General features: G+C 44.0%; 1 protein-coding gene across 1 annotated transcript; it reads right to left on the bottom strand.

The window, feature by feature from the left end:
• Nucleotides 1-774: 774 nt before the first annotated feature.
• Nucleotides 775-27,192, bottom strand: marveld2a (MARVEL domain containing 2a). Its single transcript, XM_063212751.1, has 16 exons — nucleotides 27,104-27,192; nucleotides 26,337-26,448; nucleotides 23,676-25,024; nucleotides 21,774-21,809; nucleotides 21,314-21,486; nucleotides 20,040-20,211; nucleotides 18,662-18,712; nucleotides 16,974-17,091; nucleotides 11,551-11,602; nucleotides 10,506-11,163; nucleotides 9,344-9,511; nucleotides 6,756-6,883; nucleotides 3,846-4,019; nucleotides 2,645-2,816; nucleotides 1,935-1,976; nucleotides 775-1,414 (listed from the first exon to the last, which is right to left on the bottom strand). The coding sequence occupies exons 3-16, from the start codon at nucleotides 25,005-25,007 to the stop codon at nucleotides 1,316-1,318; spliced, it is 3,375 nt and encodes a 1,124-aa protein (XP_063068821.1). The 5' UTR covers nucleotides 25,008-25,024; nucleotides 26,337-26,448; nucleotides 27,104-27,192; the 3' UTR covers nucleotides 775-1,315.
• Nucleotides 27,193-27,350: the final 158 nt, after the last annotated feature.

Genomic DNA, 27,350 nt, shown 5'->3' with positions numbered 1-27,350 from the left:
CATTCTATTCTACCTCGTACTGTCCTTTCCTCCACCGTTGTGACAGTGCACATATGTGAGTCATGGCATCAATGAATTAACTCTTTCTGCAAGATACAATACAAACTGGAGTTATTCTTTCATTTGAAATCTGGATTTTGAATGGGGGAAAAGACCCTCAAAAACTTGAGAACAGTGGAGAGACCTCTACGATATCTTCGTGGAGGGGACGTGAGATTGAGGTACGAGGTCAGAGTCTGGAGGAAAGGTTGGAAGTGAGTAGAATGATTTTCAGACAGATGCTTGGGGAATGGTGAAATCTTGTGTGACATCCTGCACTGCCTGTCTTTTGTAATTTGTTTGAGAAGATGTAAGTTGATTTTAATTTAAGGTTCAAAAATGTAAATATGAAAATGTGTAAAGTGGAAGTGTAAATGGTGGAAAAAATGTGACGATTGTGAAGATTTTAAGACTGCCGAGTCTTACTGTGTTTTTATTAAAATTTACATTACAAAATGTACAATTGAACATTGTTTCCTCAGACAGGCACTGCTAACTGAACTGATAAAAAAAATAACGATAAAACGTAGAAAAGTATTAAAATGTTCCAAAATGCAATTCTCTTAAGACAAATGGCAAATCTACCATTTTATAAATATACTGCATTCGTTAAAAAATTAAAAAAGCACAGACAGACAGCTAAACCCTTCTGTACAAAGTATTTCATTTTCAGGAATGGGTGGAAAAGTAAAGATACCATTATAGTATAAAAAACTGACAGATTGGTTAGCCATGAAAATTCCCATTGCATCTTATTCTTTTGGTAATGAGGTTAAAATCCTTTTCACAGTTACAGTAACAACAACAGAGTTAACCAGTTCTCAAAAAATCATGTTAAAAACATTATTTTTAAAAATGACCCAAAACAGCTTAGAGGAACGAGTATTCAAAGCATGATCAAGCTTATTAAGAAACAAGATAACATGTGTTTTTAAAAAAATACTATCTTACAACAAAAAGGTCCAAATTCATTTGAATCTCTGAGATACTCTGATCCTGTTGGCTAAGAATAGTGAATATTCACCTTTAGTGAAGTCTGGGACTCCCCTTTGCTTCTGAACACTAGACTGTACAGCTAACACATGTTGACTGGCCAAAATGGTTGCATGATGACGAGTTGGTCCTTCCATTCACCTCAAACATCTACACACGTGGAGGTGGGTGTGCACAAGCTGGCAAACAAAGACGACCACCCAATCAGAACCTCTAATGCGCGTCCACTGTGGAAGCAAAACCAATCAGATGGGAGAAGGATGGCATCTCTGCCGGTGTTGGATTAGCCTCTTCGGTCAAAGTCACTGACCATTTTCTTGATGTGGCTCAGCTTGGACTTGAGGTACTTGCAGCGCTTTTTCTTCACCTGGTAGTCTGGACTCTGTGGAGGAAACATCAGAGATGAATTGCACTGTTCAGGAAGTGTTTTCAGTGTACTGATCTACAGTATATACAGTATTTTCCAGGAGAGTACAATCAGACATCATAAACATAGGAATGCATTATCGTCTGTCACAGGTATTCACATTCTGTTCATTAATTTTGATCAATGACATTTTAGTTAGTTTGCACATGAATGCATTATGTTTACTGCATTGCTATATTTGTTTTTATGACTTTTAATTACTTTGATACAATTCTGGTTTGTGCAGCAGTCTTGGAAAAGGACTCGTGGTAAAGGACATCCTATATCTCAATGAGACTAAAATGAATGAATAAAAGTCATTACTATGATAAACTGGAAAATCTGACTTGAGATTTCAGTTTTGCTGCAGGAAGTTTCCAAGTTTTTAAACTTTCACGATGGCTGTGGACATAAATCATCCGAAAATATGGCAACTAACCAGAGGGTTTACAGTGACACTGCTTCCATAAGGGGTATTTATTTTGAGTAAACATACCTTCTTTTTGTTCTTCAGCTCCTTGTATTCGTCCATGGCGTCCTGTTCAAGGCAGATAAACCAAAAGTTAAGTGAGTTCAGCACTATGAGGTATTGAATGGCTGCTCTTGCATTTATCAGCAGTTAGAGCAATTATATTTTTCATACGTCCAACTTTTTTTTCCTTAACTGCTTGTGCTGTGTGCTATGAATAGATGCAATTAGAGTAAAAACAAAAGAAAAGCCCAGCACTGCCGCCTACTGTAGCTAACAAATCATTATACTGATAAACTGACTGACCGCAACGCCAGTTCATCATATCATTTAAGTGGCTTGTCTATGAAGGTAGGAGTGCTAGAATTTACTATGCTTGTTTTTTTGTGTCTAAAACTGTATGCAGTGGTTTAGAGCCACTTGAAGTACACTACACTAAGGTGATCAGGCCCTTTAAAAGGTATTCCCGCTGTTCCTTGTAATCAGGAGAGCAAATTGGGCCAGGCCCGTCTGAAGCTGAAACACAGCACATGGGCTTATGCTTCCTCTTGATGAATCAACAGAGGTGAATAATTTATACACACACACACACACACCCGCGCGCACACACACACACACACACACACACACACACACACACACACACACACACACACACACACACACACACACACACACACACACACACACACACACACACACACACACACACACACACACACACACACTAAACTGACCAGGAACTGGGGGCTTCCCTCTGGAAGGTCGTCCAGCTCCCTGTCCACCTCGGCCATCTTCTTGTTGATGGCGTCCAGTTCAGCCTGCAGCTCTTTGTACTCCAGGTGGTCGTCATCGAACACACGCTTGTACTCGTCCCTCTCGTGTTCATACTCAATAGGAGGGAACTCACTGGGAAAGGGAATAAGAAAAGTGAGACGAGTGAGGTACAGTATATGACATGTTGAGTTGACTAATTTAATGAATTGCGCAATGTGAAGGCCTCACTGAGCTGAATAGATTTACTCCCATCGGTAGTCCTACAGTATTTTGATTTCTGATATTTCTGCCTGTACATTTTCTGTGCTATTCACACAGAAAAAATAGCTGGCGTTAAACGTACTACCAGTAGGCCTAACAACGACTATGACTGTTTTTCAGCTTTTAACTTTCCTTTTGTTGAGACCAGTAATCAGTTTATTTTGGTAGTCTGTGAGAAATGAGTCAACATGAACAGGATTTGTCTTGAGGCTAACGACTTGGATGACAGAAATACCTAATGAATACATTTCTTTCCGGTCTAATTAAAAAAAAAAAAACATCATACTGAAACCAGAAATGGCAGACAGGAAATCTGACGCAGTCCGAAGATTCAGGTCTGACTGGATTTTGTTGTTTTGATTGTGTGTGTGTGAGAGTGAGTGAGTGAGTGAGAGAGAGAAGTACCTTTAAAGGGACACTGTGTGAGATTTTTAGTTGTTTATTTCCAGAATTCATGCTGCCCATTCAGTAATGTTACCTTTTTCATGAATACTTACCACCAGCATCAAATTCTAAGTATTCATTATGACTGGAAAACTTGCACTTTTCATACATGAAAAGGGGGATCTTCTCCATGGCCCGCCATTTAGAATTTCCAAAAATAGCCATTTTAGCTGCAAAAATGACTGTACTTGGACCATACAAAAAAATATTTGTTTAATACTTATTAAACGTTCATGTAAAGATCAAATTTGGCAATAGGCAGCCCAATTTCAACAAGCAGCATAGTTGCAGTGCCTTTTTTGACCATTTCCTGCATAGTGTCCCTTTAAGGTATCAGCTCATTAAATGAATGGCAAGCCAGTCAGGAGCCCATACACTGTGACTTGTGTGTGCATGTGTGTAAGTACCAGCCAGACTGAACTCAAAAGCAGCGCTCCCTCTCCTCCCTAATCCTACCTGGAGAAGTCTTCGTCGTCCAGCTCGTCTCCTGAGGACATGTATCCGTCGGTGTCGTAGCCGTCTCCTGTGCGGCGGCCCCCGCGCTTCTTCTTGGGCCGTCCATTAGAGCTGGGCCTCTCGGAGCTGTTGCTATAGGGGATGGCACTGCTGCGCAGCGACTCCTCCACAACCCTGCACACACACAAAGCAAAACATGGAGCATTACACCAGAAAGACACAGGCACACACAAGCTACCACTTCATCAACAACTCTGCATTTGTGCAGAGCAAAACATGGAACATTGTTGACGTCACATTTTGTTGACAACGTTATACACCTACGTACACTATAGCCTTTTTTACACCGAGTTCCACGTTCATATTACCAAAAGTATTCGCTAACCTGCTTTGACTCACATATGAACTTAACTACCACCCCATTCCTAACCATAGGGTTCAATATGATATTGTTCCACCTATAGCCGCCATTTCATAGTAAGTTCACATTAATTTCATATGTGAGTCAAGGCACATTAGCAAATACCGTTGGTAAAATATTGTACATAGAGAGCAGACATGGGCCATTAGACAGACAAACACACACGCATACAATCATCATCTACATATCTATGTACAGAGCAAACACAGGACAGTAGACACACACTCATCGACAACGCTACAGCTCTCTAGAGAGCAAAATATAAGTCTTTGGGACGCAAATATTGACATGAACTGTAAAGTAAGAAACCTGCCACATAACAGCTGATACACAGCAGCATATGCACACTCATTTCACGCATCTATAATATCATCATATACACCCAACGCAGACCTTGTGATCACAAGATGTAAACGTTGTGATACAAAAGGCTGGAGAGAGCTTTAATACATGTATTTCACTCCTATTTTCGGACATGAAAGAAGGGATTGGAGTTGCGTAACCTTTTAGAGGTTCAGCAGTATTGTAAAACAATACAGTTCACAAACCATATAAATAACCTTCAGTCATCATTGCCTTGTATGCTGTGTCAGCAACACGGGAAGATTTCACAACACTTGACACCATGACACTACAGGAAAACATTCCAAGAAATCACACGTCGATTAGCTTTCATCACACCCACCAGCGTCACCTTCACCCCCCCACACAGCTGTATTTGTACACACTCAGCCCTCCTTTTTAAAAAAACATAAACGTCCTTCCTAAAATTTGTATGGAACCATGAGACTATTTTTCCTATGATTGTTTCCATTAATAGACGTGTCAGCTGTATTGCAACAAACTTCAAACATATCACTGACTGTAAAAGCAGTGATTCACTATGGGCCTGTATTCTCAAACACACCAGAACTGGAGAGAGAACCGCGAGCTGTACAGCAACTGTCAGTGGTCATGTTCTCTAACAACACTGAGACCTACAAACAGGGCCGTATCAAGCCAATGTGGTGCCCCTGGGCACTATGCCTCACTGGAGCCCCCCTTATGGTGGCCCCTTTGTTCAGTTGTGTCATGTGGTGCCCCCTCTCTGTTCAAAAATGGTTGCTGCCCCTGGGCACTGTGCCACTGGCCCTTATGGATAATCCGGCCGTGCCTACAAAACTAGTCTGTTGAGCCAAAGTGCCCTACCGTTAGCGCCACAGTAGAGCCTGATCCATATTCTGATCCATATTCAAACACACAGTTCTCAAAATTCTACATCAGTTACATTTACCAGGATTTGTTACAGCCAAAAACAAAGTGACCCCAATGACCGTAATCATCCCCTTCAAACTTCAGAAAGATATCCAACTGCTCACAGCTTTACTATTTTAAACCCAGGTAATATACAGCATAATAAAACACACCCACAACTTCATGTACTGCTGCTATTCACTGTGACCGACTAAAGTGTTTCAATTCGTGGCTTCTCTCAATGCTCGATACTCGCAGTGACTTGGGCACATTTTTTTATTGATAACAGACAAAGTCTAAGGCTGGGGACATGCTTGCTGTATGCAGAGGTAGAAAGAGTACTAAAATATTGTACTCAAGTACAAGTACTGTTACTCTGTTGAAAATGTACTCAAGTACTAGTAAATTTACCAGTCAAAAAATCTACTCAAGTAAAAGTAAAAAGTAAATAATTTAAAATGTACTTTGAGTAAAAGTAAAAAGTTACTTTTTAACAATCAGCGTTTTCTGCCTCTAGATGTGCAAGGGGTGCGCTGGGTTAGAGGAAGAACAGCTAATGTTGATCTCCTCTGAGTTAAGTGAATCTCCATCGTCAGCCTCCATGTCAGCCATCATCGTTTGAGTGAGAGACAGGTCGCACGCGCCAACTCTTTATTAACTAGGCAAGAATTCTACAGTTTTTTTGTTTGTTTTACTCAGTAACGCTTGTGCTGTAAAATGTACCGAAGTACATTACTCGAAAGAAAATGTACTTAAGTAAAATTACAAATTTTAAAAAGTAGTTTAAAAAGTACAAGTACACAAAAAAGCTACTCAATTACAGTAACGTGAGTAAAGTAATTAGTTACTTTCCACCTCTGGCTGTATGACTTAAATTACACACACAACTGTGTGACCAAGTTTAAACTTGCAAAAGAGCCATCAGAGCACTATGCACGATGCTGGAGGCATCAGTGTAAGAGGCAGATAGCCAACAAGGCCGTCATTGATATTTTCCATCCTTGCGTCTACCTTAACCTCAACACGGAAGTTTGGAGGATTGCGGTTCTGACAATATTGCACCATACGCACGTGTCTGTGTACCCTCCATCTGGTGCTATACCATGCAGAAAATTGACATAACAATACGCATAGCAACATGTTCCGTTTGTGCACGCAAAGAGCACGCGCACGCGTACCCTGCAGCAACCACGTACCCGGCCTAAGTCTGCATGTACTGTAAGTGTAAGGGAGCCATGGTGGTATAGTATACTTACGCTGGGCTGTAGCTGTATGGGGGCTTGTAGTCTGATGCGTCCTCATCCAGGTGATTCCTGGAGCCACTGATTGATTTGAGGGGATAGTCAGCCGCTGGAGGCTCAGGAGCAGCCGATACGTCATTCACCTGTCAACAAAACACCAACAACTTATAGATGGGAAGTAATCAATCCAAGTTCATGGAAGTTCTCGTGCATAAGCCTCCAGTAATCAGTTCCAAATGTGAGGCAAATATGAGGCAGGTAAACATGTTCAAAGAATATATTTCTGAAAGAATCCAAAAATATATTTATTTTTAAAAAGAAACAGTACTCAATGTGCAACATTATTCACTGCTTTAGAAATGTAGGATTTCAAATGAATACAATGCTACCTACAAAAGTACACTACACGTCACGAAGGCTATTGTTTTTGTGAGGTCGACTCGTGACTGCACTGATTTATTAAGATTTTTTTTTTTTTAAAGAATCACTTCAAGTCGCAATACCATCATAATAGAAGTTCATAACAATGTCATGATTTCTCAGTGTCATGAACACAAAGCAGCACACATTAAAATGGCATTGTTCACAACAGTTGAATACCACCCCATGCCAATTGTTTTATTCCATCAATACAACTTCCGGCTCAATTAAAGTTGATTCTGTAATTTCTTATAAGGTTACCAACGGCCTGGTTTTCACGAAAAAAGAATCACCTCAAATCAGTGACAGTATCTACCAACATCCCGTCAACATCTCGTTTATTCTTGGAGCCAACAGACAGACAGATAAACTCAATCAAAAGTAACCTCTAGGAGATAAAAGCAAAAGATAGAGGTAAAAACAATCAGTCCTTCAAGATACATGTATAGTAGAGGAACAAAACACTATGAATTTGCTTTGACCTACAAAGAGGCTAGATGTTTGGCTTAAGCTCTACCTTACATAACAAAGCAGACTGGAAAATTGGGATGGATTCCTGAACACATGGTTGGAACGCTGGTTTGGCATGTTCCAACTTGCAGTGATACTAGAGCCATAACTTATCTAACAACACAGGTATGGCTGTGACCTGCCAAAACACATAATGCACAGCACATTTTGGCAGTGTTCATTCAACACGAAAAGAGTAAACCCGACTAGAAAAGCGTCAAATTCAACTTTACAACTGTTGAATTGCAAATGCAAAATATTATGTGCGTCAAGGTGATACTGGCAATTAATACCTGCTGACATACTGTGGACAGCGAAAGGGAAAGAACTGCACAATGACCAATGACGAACAGGAATTTACCATCAAGAATGCCATGTTTTTGTGACACCGTGCTCTAAATTTTAAATACTGGTTGGACCAGTTTTCTGTCATCCTTGAGAGACAATCCCTTTGATTGTCTTTTGTCTCAAGTCTGAAGCTGTGGCTGCAAACCTTTCCTTACGTGTTTAAAATAAATACATAAATACACAAATAAACAAATACAAGAACTTTTTTCTAATTTCAGATAAGTAACAAAATGAAGTACACATTTTAAGGAAGTGCTTTTACTTAGAGAGGAAAAACAAAGAATGTACACTTCCTGTCGTTTCTGACAGGAATGTCATGACTGTGTTGGCACACACGCACATACTGTACAAACGTCATTCTTGACCAGCTGAATCACTATTTGCTATCCACAGTACGATATGCCATCATTAAATGCCAATGACATGTCATGTGCGGGACTGAAACTACCGCCAACAAGCCACACCCAGAAACTGCAGGCCAGACAAGGCCCTTCCTCCACTCTTGCGCTGTGTACGGGGACTCAAAAAACCTGTCTTTCCACCTCCACCCCCACACAGGCGACTCACACAGTGTGACAACACACATATCAGCAACCACTCAGGCACTTCAAGTGCATGACTCACAAGGCAAGCCTAACCTTAGATGTATATTTGTATACTACTGAAACCGCACAGTCGCACACATTAAGTTATTTGTATTTCTACTGCAGCAGGTTGGAGTAATGGAACTCAGCAGCTGATCGGCACAGAACAATCATGGGAAACTTGTAGTATGTTGTGCTATAGAGGCGTAGACCAAACGAACATCCACAACTATGCCGTTGCACAGTAGCTCCAACGTGCTGAAATGTTTCTCTTCATATGATACATATTCCTCTGTGAACATCCAATATGTTTGTAACGCATGTGCATTTTAACCTTCTCCCACAAAGCTAAAAATGTATGTAATGTATCGAGAAAATCAGAAGGGTCAATCCTGGATTCAGAGAGTAAAAACCAAGCCACACATTTGATCCAACCTGCTCAGGATCAGCTGATCCAAATTAGAGCTCAAGGCAGGTAGACCAGTAAGACATAAAGTCACCCTTACTGGAAGTCAACTGGCAGAGTTTTCACTTCTGAACCTGGCTTTTGATGAAGATGAGCCTGAAAAAGATCCAAAAAGACCCGGCCCTACTCTCACTCAAGAAAGCAGAGAATGCGTGCACATCAGTGGCACAGGTGCTGGACAAAACAAAAGAACTGAACTAAATGATAAATGTCCGCAACACTGTTAATGCTCCCAGTTGTTTCATGACAATTGTTTAATTCCTACTCTCACTCACCCATGCCTCCACATCTCCATCTGCGACCTCTGGCTCGATGACCTTCACACGTCTCCACAGGATGTTGTCCTTGCCGTATCCGTTGATCCTCTGCCGGGTCTTCACGGCGAACACACAGATGATGATGAGGGCGGCGGTCACCACGAACCCTAACACAATGGCAATCGCCTACCAAAGACAAACACCAACGATATCAGACAGACTGATAAGACATATCGATCAATAGAATTACATTGCTTTTCAAAGTCATTAGGCTGGGTTCAGAGGGTTTCTTATAGGTGTGCTTTTGTCCACAAGTTCTTGAAGTGCCTGAGGACATGCACATGCACACACACAAACAAACAAACCCCCATGCCTGCATTCTTTCCCTTCCGAGTCCTGAGAATTGTGGGAGGGTTGGAAAACAATCCTGGACACAGATTACAATCCAGCAAGCTCTTGCATTTCCGTTTGTTTACACAAAACAAATCTGTATGTGTCTTTGCTGACGCTGGCAACCTCACTGCTGAGAAGTTATACTGCACCAATGCCAACCCATTTTGTTATGTTTATTTTGCTCACTACATAGCACACCAAGGCACTATTCCAAGATTGCCAAGGTTAAGCGATAAACCTGGCTAAGTTAAACTACAGGAAGTGGCAGACCTGTTAATTGACAGTCTACAGGTGTCATTCAGCTAAGACAGCGAGGCATCTAGGCTCTTCTACTTGTATTTGATGATTTACAACTACCTCAAGGTTTATTTAACCTAGTTTACTAACTTAGCCAGGTTCTTGGGAGCAAAACAATGCTCCAACAATACAATACTCATGCCCTAGGTAGTGAGCAACTGAAAATTCAGGACACGACTTTGAACTGTTCATTCTACAAGTTTCCTTGAACATTCCTCAGCTGCCAGGGTGGTGGGGGAGCCCCTAAATGTGTTCTGATGAACCTACAGGTGCTCGAGAGAACCCCAAGGCTTTCTAAAAGGTTACTCAGAGAACATTTGTAGGTTCCTCCACATCGCCAAACTAAAGAACCCCCTAAAGGTTTTAGGTTCTTCAGAAAATGTTTGGGTTCCCCCCATGAACCAGCTGAGGGTTCTTTGAGGAACGTTGACATTTTTTTACACAGTGTGGTTGGTCCGAAAGAAAGATGCTACAAACTGACTGCCTTTACCTCCTGAGGTTCCACCACACAGTAGTGGTACAGGTACTGGTTGACGAACACGCCGCTCTGCTGCGGCTGCTGGTAGGGGGCACACATTGCCTGGATCTGGTTGTACTGCATGGAGCCGGACGACTGGGCCATAGGGTTCACCGCCACCAGGTACACTATGGTCGCGATGAGCATGAGGAACGCCAAGATGGCCGACATGATGATGACGGCCAGGTAGAACTTCCTGCCCCGGGCCATGCGCTGGTGGGAGATGACCATGATGAAGACGGCGAGGAGAGCCAGGAAGCAGATGATGGCCATGGCCAGCATGAAACCTTTGCCCTTCCTGGGGTCGTTGTAGTAGTTCATGCCTCCGTACATCCCAGTGTTGTATCCTCCCATGCCTCCCATACCTATACCGCCGCCGTAGCCCGTGCCACCGTAGCCACCGCCGTAGCCACCCCCCATGCCACCGCCGTACATGCCACCCCCCATGCCTGCCATGGCTATGCTGTTGTCGTGTGCCAGGGTGGAGGCCACACAGGCAAAGATGCCCACGCAGAGGATGATGCTGATGCAGGACATGATCTTGATGATGCCCGGCGGCGAGTTCCACTTGTAGAAGTGCTGGAGCTCATCGTCCGCATAGTAGGAATAGGCCGGCTGAGCTACCCCATTGCTGTATGAGAGAGAGAGAGAGAGAGAGAGAGAGAGAGAGAGAGAGAGAGAGAGAGAGAGAGAGAGAGAGAGAGAGAGAGAGAGAGAGAGAGAACACAAAAGTACACAAAGACTGATAGTCAGTAACATGCCTTGTGAGAGGAATTGTATGTAAACAAGAAAACTGGCATTCAAGATTTCAGAGTGGTCTAGATCACATGTCTGCTAGGCTACAAAATGTCATGTAATTAAAAAAAAAACATAACCAGATAATTAACTGAAAGGTGAAATAGCTTACATTACACCAATGCACAAGTGGCCACACTATTTCCCTAAATCTAAAGAAAATTAAGAACGAAACCATAGATGAATAAAAAAAATGCTTTGCTTTTTTTAAAGGCATACTTACTATCCATGTTCAGACTCATAGGGAGGGGGACTCCCAATTTTGGAGGACATGTTTCAGTAGACTGAAGTAACAACTTCCTAAATAGACAAGATAAAAAGAAAACAACACCAAAAACAGCTGATTTCAAATGTCACAGAGAGCACACAATGTCCACACAAATTTGTGCAATTATGCTGCTAAAAAGTGTAAAAAGCTGTCGTATCATTACGTCGACATAGGCTATGTGGTTGTTGAGAAAAGACAAAAGAGGGCGCGACTTTTTAGGCTCGATGAGGTCCTCACAATGTTTTTTCCCCTTTTAGAACGACATATCACGACAAGAAATGCATAGCATCTCCAAAGACAATCCTGCAACATTTCTTTGAATAATCTCTTACTTAAATGAACTTTAAATATACACAGAACACGGAACACAAAGAATGCTCACCAGACTACCCGGAGGTCAACTCGCACCTGTCGCTGGCGAGATCAGAATGCTGCGAAGCTGACACACCTTGCTAAGGTAACAACACCAGCAATAGCAATTCCCACCTTTGCTCCGCCCATTGGCGAAACTGGTGTCAGGTTTCCCATGAAGACGCGCTAAGTCATGCCGTTTTTTCCTTAAGTTGTCTAAAATAATAATAACAGCAGTTGGTTAGCCTTTTCCTCTTGCGCACTGATATCTCCAGCAACCTGCGGGCAACAGTCTTGTGGTGGCCCAGGTGCTGAAAAAATAACCAAAGCCTCACCACAGAGAGAAACTGAAACTGCCTCAGAAACCACCTCAGCATCAGCACCAGCACCTGGGTCATCAGAGTAGGCCTAAGTATTCCCCCCTTTCAGTAGTTCTGCCTTTCATGTTGGAGGAAGGCAGAACGCCGAAACGTGTCTGTGTAATAACCTATGCATGGTGCAGCCTTTTCTCATTTTTTCAGTTTTACAATAGTTTTTGGTCAGCACCCTTAAAAGAAGAAGACATTTTTTTGGGGTGAAGCCTGCTCCAACCTTTATAAACCCCCTTTCAGTAGCCCATACAGTATTCTCTCTTTTTTTGGGTGAAGCCTGCTCCAACCTTTATGAACCCCTTTTCAGTAGCCCATACTCTCTCTCTCTCTCTCTCTCTCTCTCTCTCTCTCTCTCTCTCTCTCTCTCTCTCTCTCTCTCTCTCTCTCTCTCCCAAAGGGTAAACTTCAAAACTAGTAGGAAAAAGTGCACTTGTCTCTGTCAAGGACACATCTTTCATATGTTTCCCTATACTGTGCAATCCTTTTCACTTCCACATGTGTCAGAAGTTATTGCAGACAAAATTCCAAACTAGCACAAAATGGATTCTGCAGAAATCTGCCGGAGGGAATGCCCTCCTCAAGCATAGGCCTGAATAACCTTCCTAAGTCATTTTCACTTTTGCATGTAACAGCAAAAACCATGTGAGCATTTTTAACAGTTATTAGAATTGTGGAAGTTGTTGGTTTATCAAAAAAAAAAATATAAAAATGAAACCAATGTGCAGTGATTTCCCTTAGAGGTTGTATTTAAGTCTCCATATGCAATCAACTGCACATTAACAACAGTGTATTGTGTTTGACCATAACAAAATCCTGCCCAGGGGGACGTCACATCCCCCGATGCATTCCTTGTACCACGGGACCAAACACACTTCCTGCAGTGACCCTTTACTACAGCGGAGTTAAGGGGAGTCCCCAGTGAATAGCCTGCCCACACTCAGAGCTCTGTGACAAGGCATCTGTGTAGACTAGAAGAGGCCTGTGTTGTTCATTGTCCCTGGAAAGAGAAGGTTGTATAATACATCCCTCTCTCCTCTCAGGTCAGTTCTGGAGACTCCAGATGAGGCTCATAGCACACAACAGGGAAGCTGACTGGGGCGTGATGAAGAGGTCAGTTGTCCCGGGCTGAGGGAGATGGGGCGGGGGCCCAGAATTGGGGCCTCGTTGCTTTGTATACATTGGGTGTTGTAGTAGGGGTCTTTCAGAGGATTTTGTCCCTGGCCTGTTAAAAGCTGTCAGAAGCTCGGAGCACAGAGGATAGGGAGCCGTATATCAGGCCGGCTGACAGGGAGAGGGGGACAAATAGTTCAGTCAGAGAGAGTAGAGAGAGAGAGGTTCCATTGGCCCATTGTTTCCGGGTTCTATTATTGCAAGGGGGAAGGGGAGAATCCCCCTTTAGGCAGACCTAGGCAGACCTAAGGACTGTTCTATCCAATGCTAGGAGTATTATGACACGCCCCTTTAGGCAGACCGGAACCTGGTCATGTTAGGTGCCCATAGCAACCTATTACATTGGCATATCTCTATATACTTAAAGAATCTCTGGTTCAGTCAGTTGTCCCAGCCCCTCTTGAGCAGTGTCCTGGGGTCGCAGGGTCAGCCACTACTGTAGAAAGCAGCGCTGGCAACAATTGACCTTTGTCTTTTTTGGTCCCAGCCCCAGTCAGCACCCTCCACACACCCCTATACAATGCACTTCAGAAGTCCTGGGCTCAGATGGTGGGCACTGGCAGCGCTGATCCATTGAAAATGTAATTGCGTAACATGCGTGCTGTGAGTTCTGTCTTTCATATTACTTTGAACTCTAAACAGTATAATAACTTATTGAAAAGCAGCCCAGTAGCCAGATAGTATACAGTAGAGTCAGGGCCGCTGCTAAGGTTTTGGAGGTCCTAAGCATAACTGTTTAGGGGGCCCCCGTCATAATCAAATAATAATAGCCTAATAATAATAATAATAATAATAATAATAATAATAATAATAATAATAATAATAATAATAATGATCTACTAACTAATAAATATATGTTTTGTAATGTAATTCTTTTTTTTCCAATGACGTTTTTTTAGTCACCCAATTCTGCGAGCAAAGTGGTTGGGGGCCCCAAGCACTGATTGGTGCCCTAAGCACTCTGCGTACTCTGCTTATGACTAGTGGCGGTCCTGTATACAGTACAGAGAGTAGCCACTGTATAGCCAATTTCTTTACAGAACAATTGAAAGCAATCACTATAGCGTTGTAAAGGGCCATTCTTCCTCTTTTCAAGAGTCATGCCCATTAATTTGGTCAACACACTGAACACCACACCAGCTGACACCACATCCAGAAGGGAGAGGTAGACCGTGCTGTGCTAGCCAGGCCCCCCTAATGACGCAACACCTTTGGTGGCGTTGCTTCTATCGCGATAGCAAGTCTATGATTATCAGATGGCAAGAGTCAGGTAAGCTAAGCTGTGCTTAAAATCCCAACAAGTCCTTGTGGCATCATAGTGAGAATTTAGCTAAAATTCTAATCACATACGCCAGGGGCCAAAAGACCCTATGACCCAGAGGAACCATAAATTAATTTCTACCTAAAGTCCACCATCCACCATCCACCTACGAGTCCACCAAGCGTATGTGCTTGCACAAGAACAATAACACCTCTGTGACCCGGTAATCACCTATTTCACCTGTGGGAGGTATGCGAATGCCAAAGTGAACCTGACGAAGCGCAATGCAAAACACATTGTTCACCTAAATAAAAAAAACAGCAAAAGTAAGTCCACCAGTGTGCGGTGATCCTTCTTCTTTACTATGGATTACTGATGACTGCACTTCACCAGCCCCTGGAACCTGGCTGTGCATAGTAGTTCCAGATAATTGAAGACCTCTTCCTTTATTTTACAGAATCAGAAAGCTCAAATCAGTCTAGCCATTCTGCTCTGTCCTCTGGCCTCAGCAAGACATTTTCACCCACAGAACTGACGCCCACTGGATGTTTTCCCTTTTTTGGCCCATTCTCTGTGAAACCCTTTAGATGGCTGTGTGCGAATATCGCAGTAGATCAGCAGTTTCTGAAATACTCAAACCAGCCTGTCTGGCACCAACCACCATGTGACTTTCAAAGTCACTTTTCTCCCCCATTCTGATGCTCGATTTGAACTGCAACAGCTTGTCTTGACCTTATGCCTAAAAGCATTGAGCTGCCACCATTGGCTTCGAAATTTGCGTCAATGAGCAGTTGCAGAGGTGTGCCTAAAGTTTGCAGGCAGTGAGAGTATATGTGATAGTACAACTCAAAGGGTTGAGTCCAGTAATCAGATAGTAGATCGTACAGAAGGTGTTGAACGATTTTGTCTATTTATTTACAAAGTTGAAAATCCAATCACTGTAACATTGTTGCAGCCTCTCTCTCTCTCTCTCTCTGTCAGTTCAACACAAAGCGGACCACTGAGCCTCGGCTGCTTCAATGGGGGCAGACTCATAGCGATGCAAGCCGACTTCTCCACACCCCCCTGCGCTATTGACTACCTGACAGACCCATCAGTTTGTGTGACAGCAGGGCAGGGTAGAGGAGGGAGGTGTGTCTGTGTCTGTCTGGCGGGTGGTGAGCTGTTGTATTGAGGGGGAACCAAAGCGCCGCCAGTGGACCACTTTCATCAAATCCCTTCCTCCACACACACACCATATTGTCTTAGACTAACAGTGGAAATTGATGTTGTGTCATCGGAAACAAGCCCCCGATGACTGCATGTTTTCAAGAGAAAAGAGTACAGTCGACTAAGAAGATAATGAAACTTTTTGAGCAATGTGACTGGGCAACATATTTTGTGTTCTTCTACATATTTCTGGAACGAACAGAATGTGTCACATTCAGATCAATGTCTGAACTGCTATCTACACTTATACTCGTATTCACATAATTTAATTTAATTACATCTTTAACACCAAGCAGTTAAATGTGGCGAAGAAGTGATTAAAATGACACAAGTGTTATAAAAATTTAAAAACGTTTAAGCGGTACAAAATATAGTTTATTGAAACTGAAGGAACAACAAACCAAAGTCAATCTAATTAACATGTAATTTTAAATGAAATACGTTAGGACATTACATTCTGACAAAAAAACAACATGCATACAATTTTAGGATTAGTGCATGGGGATCACAGTGCATGTGGTGGTGGGGGTCTTGAAATGACTAAGTTTCCAGTTCTTCTCAGCAATGCTTACATTTTCAGCAATATCTCTCTCAGTGTAGTGTTGTGCATGAGGTTAAAACTGGCATAATTCTTTCTCAGTGCTTTCCCTTTCTGTAAATTAACGGATTTTCTTTCTTTGTAAATTCATAAAGTAAACAGACTTTGCTCTGTTAACACATCAAGACATCAATATCCACAAGTACATACAGTATAATACATAAAAAATAACAAAGATGTTCTCCACGATCCTGTCCACAGTCTGTCCTTGAAATACTCGCTACAAGTTGGTGAGATGGTCACCCTCTCTGATCCGCCTCTGCATTACTGTGCACTGTGCTTTAGTTTGCCCACTCCAGGGAATAGAGGAATGTACCAGTGGCAGTCCATGTGACAAGTCTCCCAAAAATGAGCCTCTCTGCTCATCTTCTCTCCTCTCCTCTCTATTACCCCCCCCCCCCTTCTCTCCGTTCCACTCATCCGTAGCCGTCGTTCCATTCCATGACCTTGTCATAGTCTTGGATCTTCTGCTTGATATGAGCGAGTTTGCTCTTCAGGTACTCGCACCTCTCTTTCTTCTCCAGGAAGGTGGGGTCCTGCAACGGGGAGGAGAGAGGGAGAAAATGTCACTTTTGATGTTGATGATGCTGCACAGTGGTGGACAAAGTACTTTTGTGGTGTAATAACAACAGTAGCATGATATTACATAGCTGTTAAACGGTTTACTCCATTGGAATTACCTACTGAGATCGACTGTGTTGTTACTGAAAAACACACAAAAAAAAACCTAACAAGGACCCACCACAAACTTCATCCAACCAGTGCAGAATCAGCTTATCGTAAGACAAGTACATTGGTCTACTTTTTACTCAGATAAGTTGCCTGTGTTGGAAATACACTGTGTTTCTTTTTTTACTCTTCTTCAATTCAACCTCAACTGTCCTGCGCCTGCCCAGCTGGTGGGATGTAATGTATGTAGCATTCCTACTCCTGTGATGATGTACCAACACAGAGATGAAGCTACAGCTGTACACGGAACCAGATCTAGTCAGAGGACATAACGCTTTTGAACTTTTTGGGGGTGAATACTGGGAGGTGAACTGACCAAAAGCTCAACGTTGCACAGGAAAGTACAACGACTGCAGAGCTGCATGGATCTGTGATGTGAAAACCTCTGACTTGCAACAGTTTTTATTTCTTGGGCACCTTAATGCTTATGCAGCATACTGCTTGAAAACTTTTTAGAACATCTATTTCCTAAAAAAACAGTAAAATCAACTATTTATTAACTATCTATTAAGACTACCTTATTCATACAATCACCATGTCAGGTATTTCATTTTGATAATTACGATAAATATACTTAAAATAAAAATACATGGCATTTAGCATTTGTCATAGCTTCTGTATTAATCCTTGGTGACTACTTCCTGTAACACAAGTTTGAAGCTCTATGGGGGACATCTCTAATGAGCGGTCAGGCGGCCAGTCATACATTCCTCAAGGCTAAATGTAGCCGGCCGGGGTAATCAGTAATCCCCCATTTCTGTCACATGCTGCCGGACAGTTTGAGGTCCGTCTGCATAATGGCGCTTTTTCCTCTAGCTCAAACTTTTCCTGGAGGAAATGGGGGGGGGGGGGGGGCACCTCCCATAAGTCCATCAGCTAACACTCCGGACCTTCCCTTCCACCAGGGCCCATGACCGCTTTGGCCTGGCCCAGGGACAAATACATTTAAAAGGCCCCACCCACCGAATACATGCACTAGGACCCCGTTCAGGGCCCGGGACAGCTGACCCCTTGCCCCCGTCCTGTCGACTTGCCGGCTCACACTTCCACCAGGAGACTCTACGCCCCTCCACCCCTCCACCCCTCCCACTCCTCCTTTCCTCCTCTGCTGTCCATTCAAACTTTAGCCCTTTGTTCGTGACTGCAGTTCAGACAATAAAGCCGAGGCCCAGTGCCAAAGCGAGAGTAGACACGCACTCATATTAATCAACTTCAGACTGCTAATTTTATGCTTCGCTGCCTCTTGTGTGGGAAGCTGAGAGGATCGCAGGAGGGAGAGGGAGGAGGGAAAACCTAAACTCCAGCCTTATCAGGGGGCTAGCATGGCTGGGTTTGCAACTAGATAACATACCATGACCCACTAGTGTGTACACATACCATTTTTTTCCTCTGGTATTCCTGGAGAATGTTATGGATGCGCTCCTGTTCCTGGGAAAAAAAGAAGACAAACATTAAGACCCCAGAAATATTTAGCACACTTTTAACTTCTTAACTATTTTTAAAAACATCTGTATCCATGACTAGAGATCATTTTGACTGAAAACCTATGACTTTAGGTTTAAGAATGAAGGTGAAAAAGTGGATCGCACTCGGGTTCTTCTTTCGAAACGTTTGTCTACACTTCTGCTGCTATGTAAATAAAAAAATAAAAAAGAAGAAAAGAAGAACCCGAGTGCGATCCACTTTTTCACCTTCAAAGTTATTCAACTGGAGACGCACCACACGGAAGAGCGCGGTGTATGAACTACTACTTTAGGTTTAAGAATGAAAAACAGTTAAGACGAATTATTTGACACAGTTTTAACATACAGTACCTGACTTGTTACTACATTGACATAAATACTGTATCTGTATCAATGACTACAGAGAGTTTAGTTTTGAGAGTGAAACACATTTAACACATAATTACAAATAAATGGTGAAGTGTTTCAATGTGTGATTATAGCTTATAAGTGTCATTCCTAATTTCATCATGCCCACCTTTAAGACAACACACTCATCCAAAACTTCACTTAATACAGTCTTAACACCGCCAACCTTTTGTTTGAAGGAATACGACAATAGCAGCATTGCAATTCCATGTATGAATGAGCCTTCTATCTAATGAGTAATTGAGGGGCAGCAGAGCAGAATGGAGAAGAATGAAAGGCAATAGCAGAACAAGAGAAGAGACTAGAGAAGCAGAACAAAGACAGGTAGTATATCACATATACAGAGGGAACTGTGAGATGGGAAGAGAAATTGAGAGAAAGCAAGAGGACAAGAAATTGGGAGAGGGAATATGCACAGCATATGTTGCCGTGTAAATTCAATGCCCACAGAGAAGGACAAAACTGTGACAGTTAGATTTGACTCTGTACGTGTTGAATGAACACTGCAGAATGTGCTGTGCATGCCTGTGTGTGTGTGTGTGTGTGTGTGTGTGTGTGTGTGTGTGTGTGTGTGTGTGTGTGTGTGTGTGTGTGTGTGTGTGTGTGTGTGTGTGTGTGTGTGTGTGTGTGTGTGTGTGTGTGTGTGTGTTTGTGTGTGAGAGAGAGAGTGTGAGAGAGAGTGAGAGACATAGAGAGAGAGAGAGACGGATAGACAGAGACACAGTGCAGGTGAGAGAGTGAGTGAAATTGAGAAGGTGTGAGAAAAAAGCTGATGATAAAAAAGACAGAAAGAGAGAGAGAGAGAGAGAGAGAGAGAGAGAGAGAGAGAGAGAGAGAGAGAGAGAGAGAGAGAGTATGTGTGTGTGTGAGCATGAGTTCGGTACCATTTGGCTGTTGACGTGCTGGGGGAGGTTGCGCATCATGGCGTCCATCTCGTCGAACCTCTTGAGCGTGGCCTGGACGTCAGCGTGCAGCTCCTTGTACTCGGAGTACTGGTCATTGAACACCGCCCTGTACTGGTCCCTCTCCTCATCAGAGCGAATACTGGGGTACTTACTACACACAGGACACAGGACACAGGAGACAAGACACAGGAGACAGGAAACAAGACACACGGTACAGGACACAGGAGACAAGACACAGGACACAAGACACAAGACACAGGACAGAAGACACAGGACACAGTAGACAGGACACAGGACACAGGAGACAGGAGACAGGAGACAGGACACAGGACACAAGACACAGGACACAGGACACAGGACACAGGATACAGGAGACAAGACACAGGAGACAAGACACAGGAGACAAGACACAGGAGACAGGAGACAGGACACAAGACACAAGACACAGGACAGAAGACACAGGACAGAGGAGACAGGACACAGGAGACAGGAGACAGGAGACAAGACACAGGACACAAGACAGTTGCAGTTACCATACTTTCAAAAATACACATCTGTGGCTTGCAATGGAAACTAAACACTGCCAGAGTATTGCAAACAGCAATGCAGTTGTGACCAATTGTACTTGTAGTTGTTTGGTGGTAAGATTTTGACCACAAACAAACTATATCTACGACCACAGACTACTGCTGCTAGTAGGGTACTGTAATACAAATTGTGCGGTAACACTTTATTTTAATGGTTCACTATTACAGTGGAGCTACCAGATTAGGTACAGTGTAATAACCAGTGTAACAATATTTAATATCATGTAATACTAGTGTAACACCATGCACCAATTTTGTACTTACATCTAGGGTTAGGGTTAGGGTTAGGGTTGGTACATGGTATTACATGGTATTAAATATTGTTACACTGGTTATTACACTTCATCTAATGTGGTAGATCCACTGTAGAGTGAACCATTGAAATAAAATGTCATCAATTGTGCTTGTGTACCTTATTACCAGAGAGAGTAGTGAGACTTAAAGAATCTCTGTTATTACTGTTCTTACAGATTTATTCACACGTATTACAGTAGTATACAGCCCATAAGACATGACCATAGATTGTATATTACTAATGATATACATTCTATGGACATGACACATTATTTTAGAAATTGCTCAAAAGAGAAGCACATCACTACATGGGCGATGGGGCCACATGAGAATGAAATGAAAACAAGAATGTGAAAGAGAGTGAGCCCTCACGCGATGTAGTCAGGCATGATGACGGGTTTGGGGATGTGGCCGGATGGGATGTGGCCCTTGATGACCTTGGGCCTCATGGCCGCGGCCGCGGGGGCGGAGGTGGCAGCATGGACGGGCATCTCAGAGGAGACGGGCATGGGCTCCCGCTCAGCTGCCCTGGCACCAGCCATCGCCTAATCATGAAGGAGCACAATACAGTAATCAACATCCTGAAATGGAGAATACTGATAATCATGCACATTGATGATAGACTAGTAGAGTTGTAACTCTTTGGTTGGTTAGATAGTCTCAATAAATAAGTAGTTTAAGAGTATATGTATGCTTTATTAACGATGATAATTAAACAGCACATATACAGACCATCTTCACAGAACTTAATCGGCCTAAAAAATATCATGCACATATAATAGGAAATTGGGAATGACAATGAATAGGGGGGAAAAATGTTGTAGAAAATCACCGGATATCGTGAATCCATTGTGTCCCTTGCCATCATCTGAAAGAAAACAATCAGATGAGAAAACATGGCCATCAATACTGATACAAAAGTCAAAGTAAATGTACTGAGGGCATAACAGGGAAGGATAAACACATACATAGACCATTGAATGACTCAATGACGGAATGACTTGGTCATCATACAAATACCATGTTGTGCCATCAATATGGCTAATCAATCCAAACACTGACCAACATTTAATGCCGCATGAGACCAACGCTGATGCACATGTTGCTTAGGAGGGAAATCCAATCTAGCAACCAGCTATAGCAACCATGGCCTGTGCTTAAATAATGAATACCCAGAGGAGGATCACGCCCTCAGACTGAAGTGCTCTCTGCTGAGAGGAAGTGGGTGCTGCTGGGCATACAACAAACAATATCTTCCCAATACATGGTTTGTGCTGATTTAACAACTTCTGGTAACAGAGTTGCCATGCAATGTAGACAGACTAGTAAAGGCCTGTTGTGTTTCACATGAAACCTAAAGTAACACCTATATGACCTATATGAGAAAAAACAATGTTTACATTCAGCCATGCACAGGCCAGAAACCTATTGAATATTTTTTTTCTGTATTTCTGTTGCATTTTGCTTCAGCACTGAAAACAAATGCAAGGGGAGAAGATTCGGAGTTCATCACTGATATGAACACACGACCCAAATTAACATCAGTGTTTGGTCCAAATGGACTGTTTGGTGAATATATGTGTATTATTTTGCTGTTTGTGGGAGACCCTCCTAAGTGCATGTACATAAAAAAGAATCGTGAAGCTTTAATAGTAGTCTCTCCACCTCAAATCCATATGTTTCTCTGTCTGCCTCGTGTCTCCATACAGACAGACAGACAGACAGACAGACAGACAGACAGACAGACAGATAGACAGACACACACACAAGCTCAAATGTAATACAACAGTGAAGCCTTTGTATGCCCCTACAGCAGTGGTCTCCAACTATTTTTCTCCAAGGGCCAAATTATGTAGAGCAAGTTAGGCTGCGGGCCAAATCAAAGCCCCAACGCAAAGAGAAACAAGTTAGATATCTGGATACAGATTTTCGCTTTTCCATTTTACCTTCTTGTCGTTATGAGACTGTTAGCATAAGATCTAACCCTCTGTGAATGCTTTGGAGGGATAAGACCCGCTGAAGTTTTATTGATCTAAAATCACACACTACATTTTCATTTGTTCTGACCTTATGGCGGGCCAAATGTTTGCCATGCCTGGGCTGGATGTGGCCTGCGGGCCTTTGTTTGGAGACCAAGGCCCTACAGTATGCTCACCTCATGTCCATTTTTTCCCTGTGCAGCCTGCCCACCTCGTGCCTCCATTTCTTCAAGGACGCACACCGACAGACAGACAGACAGACAGACAGACAGACAGACAGACACACACACACACACACACACACACACACTAGGATGTGGTGCACTGTAAGACTGAATCCTTTGCAGTTCACACATATCCTCACGTCATGTACTTCTCTGGGTGCAACCTGGCCGCCACATGCCTCCACAAACACGCATGCACACACGCATGAATGCATGCCCCCAGGCACGCACACACGGGTCAAAGACGTCTTTGTCATTCAGTGTTACGGATACCTTCTGCTGACTGTAACTGTAAAAAAACATGATTTTTAAATTGTTTCAAGTGAATGGATGACAGCCGAGGCTTTCATGAATTCCCTGTAACAATAAATAAATAAAAAGAGTCATGTTTTTGACAGTCATAGTCAGCAGAAAGTATCCGTTTCACTGAATGACAATGCCATTTTGCACGTCTTTGATCCACACGCATGCACGCACTCACTCACTCATGGACACGAGATTCTAGTCTGAGCATGAAGGACACATCCTCACCTCGTGCCCGTACTTCTCCCGGTGCAGTCGGGTGGCCTCGTGCCGCCACATCTTGAGGCACACGATGGCGCCGATCAGGTACACCACCATGGTGACGAAGAGGAAGATGATGCCCGCCGTCTGGCCCGCCTCCACGCGGCAGAAGGGCGCGTTGATGGGCGTGTTGAACATGGCGTAGGTGCACAGGCCGCCGCGCCGCGTGTCGTTGACGTACACGATGGCCGCCGCCATGTAGAGCAGGGCCAGCGCCAGGTTCAGCACAAACTCCGTCAGCGGCCACCAGTTGGAGTCCAGCAGGATGGTGCGGTAGTACATGGTCATCCCGAGAACCAGTAGGATGATGGTCACTATCCACGCCAGCCCAGCCACCACCAGGATGAAGGGGGTCTTGGGTCCCGAGTAGGCGTACCCTCCGTAGCCCCCGCCTGCGCCCGCGTACCCGCCGCCGCCGTAGCCTCCGAAGCCGCCCGGCTGCGAGTAGCCGAACATGTTGAACCACTCGTTGTCCTTGTGGACGTACGCGCAGACGCAGGCGAAGACGGCCGCGCCCAGCAGCAGCTCCACGCAGCCCAGGATGCGCAGCAGGCCGCCCCAGGACTTCATGTAGGAGTAGCGCAGGTGGTACTCCTCCACGCGCTCCGTGTAGCTCAGCGCCGTGTGGCCCGTGTGGGCCGTCCTGACCGTCCGTCCGTCCAGCGACTCTGGTGGGCCGGAGCCTAGCAGCGCGGCCTCCCGCTCCTTCCGGGAGTTGTAGCTGCCGCCCGAGCCGCCATACTGGTCGCGGAATGAGCCGGAGCCGCGGGGGACGGAGGAAGGGGAGTGGGGCGGCGAGCAGCGGACACCGTCGGTGGTGGTGTTGCCGTCGGTGGCGGTGTTGTTGTTGTTGCGGTTGGATGGCATGGATGGCGGCCAGAGCTTGTGGCTGTTGCTGTTGCTGTTGGTGTTGCTGCTGCCTCGGTGGCTGCTGCCCCGGAAGAAGTTCTTCCAGGAGTCGGGGATGAAGCGGTGGACGGGCTTGATGTCAAGCGCCGGGTCGTCGGCTACCGCTGCCGGCGCCCCTGCAGACGACACGCTGGCACCGCAGTCGGCGTCACCGTGGCTGGGGTCGGACTCCACGCCCGAGTCGGGTCCCACGGGTGGCTGGTGGGGCAGCGGAGGAGGGGGCAGGGGGTCGGAACTCAGGGCGAGCTCGGAGGAGCGCTGGCTGCGGAGGGCGTGGTGGTTGCGGGGCGGAGAGCCGGATGCCACTTGGTCGTACTGGTGGTGGTGGTGGTGGGGGGCAGCATGTCTGCCGCGCTCAGTGGCCCCCCAGGAGCCACCTCCTGAGGACATGGGGAACCGAATTTACCCTGGAGGGAGGGAGAGAGAGAGAGAGAGAGAGAGAGAGAGAGAGAGAGAGAGAGAGAGAGAGAGAGAGAGAGAGAGATCGATAGATAGAGACAGAGACGGAGTAATCAGGTTAAGGATGTTAGGTCATCTGCTGCTTTGAAGTGTCTTGTTGACGTCGATGTAGAATGTACACGTTTTCTCCTCGGCTGCTTTCAGACTTAAACTTGCCCTGAACTCTTTCTTTTGTCTGGGTTTCTTCTGCTGGTGACGTCCTATGTTTAAAAGGACATTCCCAGAAAAAGGTTCCCCCCCACCTTTTCACTACAGTAATGTGCATCTACTCCAGATTCATAAGTCACGTCTTCCTATGATTTCTGTCTATGTGGAATGGGGTTTCTATCAAGAAAATTCTCACGTTGTGCCTCAAATAGGAATGGTCAACATTCCATCAAGACAAACCCAAATTTCCCGAGGATTTCCTGGAATTTTGGCTGGAATTCTTTCTCACAGTTAAAGTCTGATAACAGCTTGAGAAGTTACAGTAGTAGGCCTAGTTATTAACAGGTCAGGCAGGCCTGCCCGCCACAAATCATGACTTCGCACTGAAAGTGTGTACACAACACTTAATACATGCTTTGGGGGTGATTTATCTGAATAGCCAAACACTGACATGACAAGTCTGGATGACGATTTAACATGAGCAAACAAGCACAGGAACAACAAAATGAAAAAAGACCCAGAAAACCCCAGAAGATCCATGCCATTTCCAACAAAACAAAATAAAACCAAGCCAGCAAAGACCAAAGCAACAAATTAACCGAAAGTAAGCATTATGAACTAAAGTCTTACCCTTGGTGTAGCCTACGGTGTGAATAACAATGTAGTTGTCGAATATAGGCTACAGTATAAGCATGTGGAGATTACTTTGGTCTTTGGCGGGGTTAAAAAACAGGAATACTTCAAAACAAACCATTGAGACAGGGATTTACAAACACCCACTCAGACACCCACACGCACACACACACGCACAGATACCACCGCCGTTCAAAACATTCTGAGCAAGCTGAATCAGGCACACCTCCTCCCATAACAAGACAGGACATGCAGTCTAAACCCTGTGCTGTGCCATTATAGTATCCCCATCACCAAACTACATAACAACTCTTGTTACTTTTCTCGACCTCATCAGAATTTCAAACATGCAGTTTAAGGGTGTTCACTGCTATGTGTAATTACACTGTCACTGTCACATCAGTGGCCAGTCTCATTCTGTGAAGAAAACAATTAAGGGGCATTTGTTAAGGAAGAAAAAAAACATTTATCTGGATATACCTCTTTCACACGCACGCAGTCACTCAGCAGGACTTACATTGACTTGCAGGTCATTGAACAAACCTAGAGGGCTACCTGGTACTCCCGTTGACAAAAGAGGCTAGTCATCTACCTAAAGGGGAAATAGAATAGGTTCCTTTACTTCAGAGACATTACTAATTAAAGGGGTAAAGGATGTTCTATTACCACACAAGTAACATTTGTTAGGCCTATGTGAAGGTTATGTGACTTAGCAATGGAGTGTGTGATGGGCCAGAAAAAAGTAACCATTTTAACTTAGTTTTGATGGGATTTTATTGACAATCAGGAAATAGGAACCAAGTAAATAAAACGGATACGTTGCAATGTACACTCATATGACCCAATATACCAGGTCAGGTCAAATGACTGCATGATGAGGAGAGAGACAAGAATGCAAATTATGACAGATGTAACCAAAGCTGAATACTGGGATATGCATCTGTGAAATTATGTACTACATCTACCTTAAATATGGTGACATTAATAGGCTACTCACAAGAAAATCGCAGTTTAAGATAGAATAGCCTAGATGTCGGCCAATTAACGATCCAACAAATATAAAGAACACTTCGAGTTATGCACTTGTTGCGAGTGAAACTAATTGAAACTTGACACCACTACACAGAGACGAAAGACAAGTTAACTGTGTTACAATTATTATTCTCTAATACACGAATCTAACGCGACAGAAACCAAGCATTATTGTCAGACAAAACGGCCAGAATTCGAGGAATGGCAACACTCACCTAAAACTTGTTCGTGCTTTCTTCCATTTTCCCTACGACCGCAGGTTAAGAAAAGCGCACCACGTGACTTGCCCATCCCCGACCATGACGTGAAAACAGACTTTGGACCTACCTGCAGGGGGTAGGCGTTCTGAAGGGTTTTGGGTGAATCAAATTTGGCGTATTTTCCCTCTATAAATCCTCTCTGTATTTTCTCTGTGATACGTCGATGTTGTTTCAAGCCCCCCCAAAACATTCCGGCTGATTG

This window comes from Engraulis encrasicolus, chromosome 12 (assembly GCF_034702125.1).
Source record: "Engraulis encrasicolus isolate BLACKSEA-1 chromosome 12, IST_EnEncr_1.0, whole genome shotgun sequence".
Taxonomy (NCBI): Eukaryota; Metazoa; Chordata; class Actinopteri; order Clupeiformes; family Engraulidae; genus Engraulis; species Engraulis encrasicolus.
Note: the sequence above shows the minus strand (reverse complement) of the source record. Positions and strands in the feature narration are given on the sequence as shown.

Excerpts from the sequence above, each read along its gene's own strand:
- marveld2a (XM_063212751.1), bottom strand. The coding sequence starts at position 25,007 with ATGTCCTCAGGAGGTGGCTCCTGGGGGGCCACTGAGCGCGGCAGACAT. Across the intron at positions 9,512-10,505 it reads GTGTGGTGGAACCTCAGGAG|GCGATTGCCATTGTGTTAGG; the intron begins GTAAAGGCAGTC and ends TGTCTTTGGTAG. Across the intron at positions 6,884-9,343 it reads ATGGAGATGTGGAGGCATGG|GTGAATGACGTATCGGCTGC; the intron begins GTGAGTGAGAGT and ends TTTTGTTGACAG.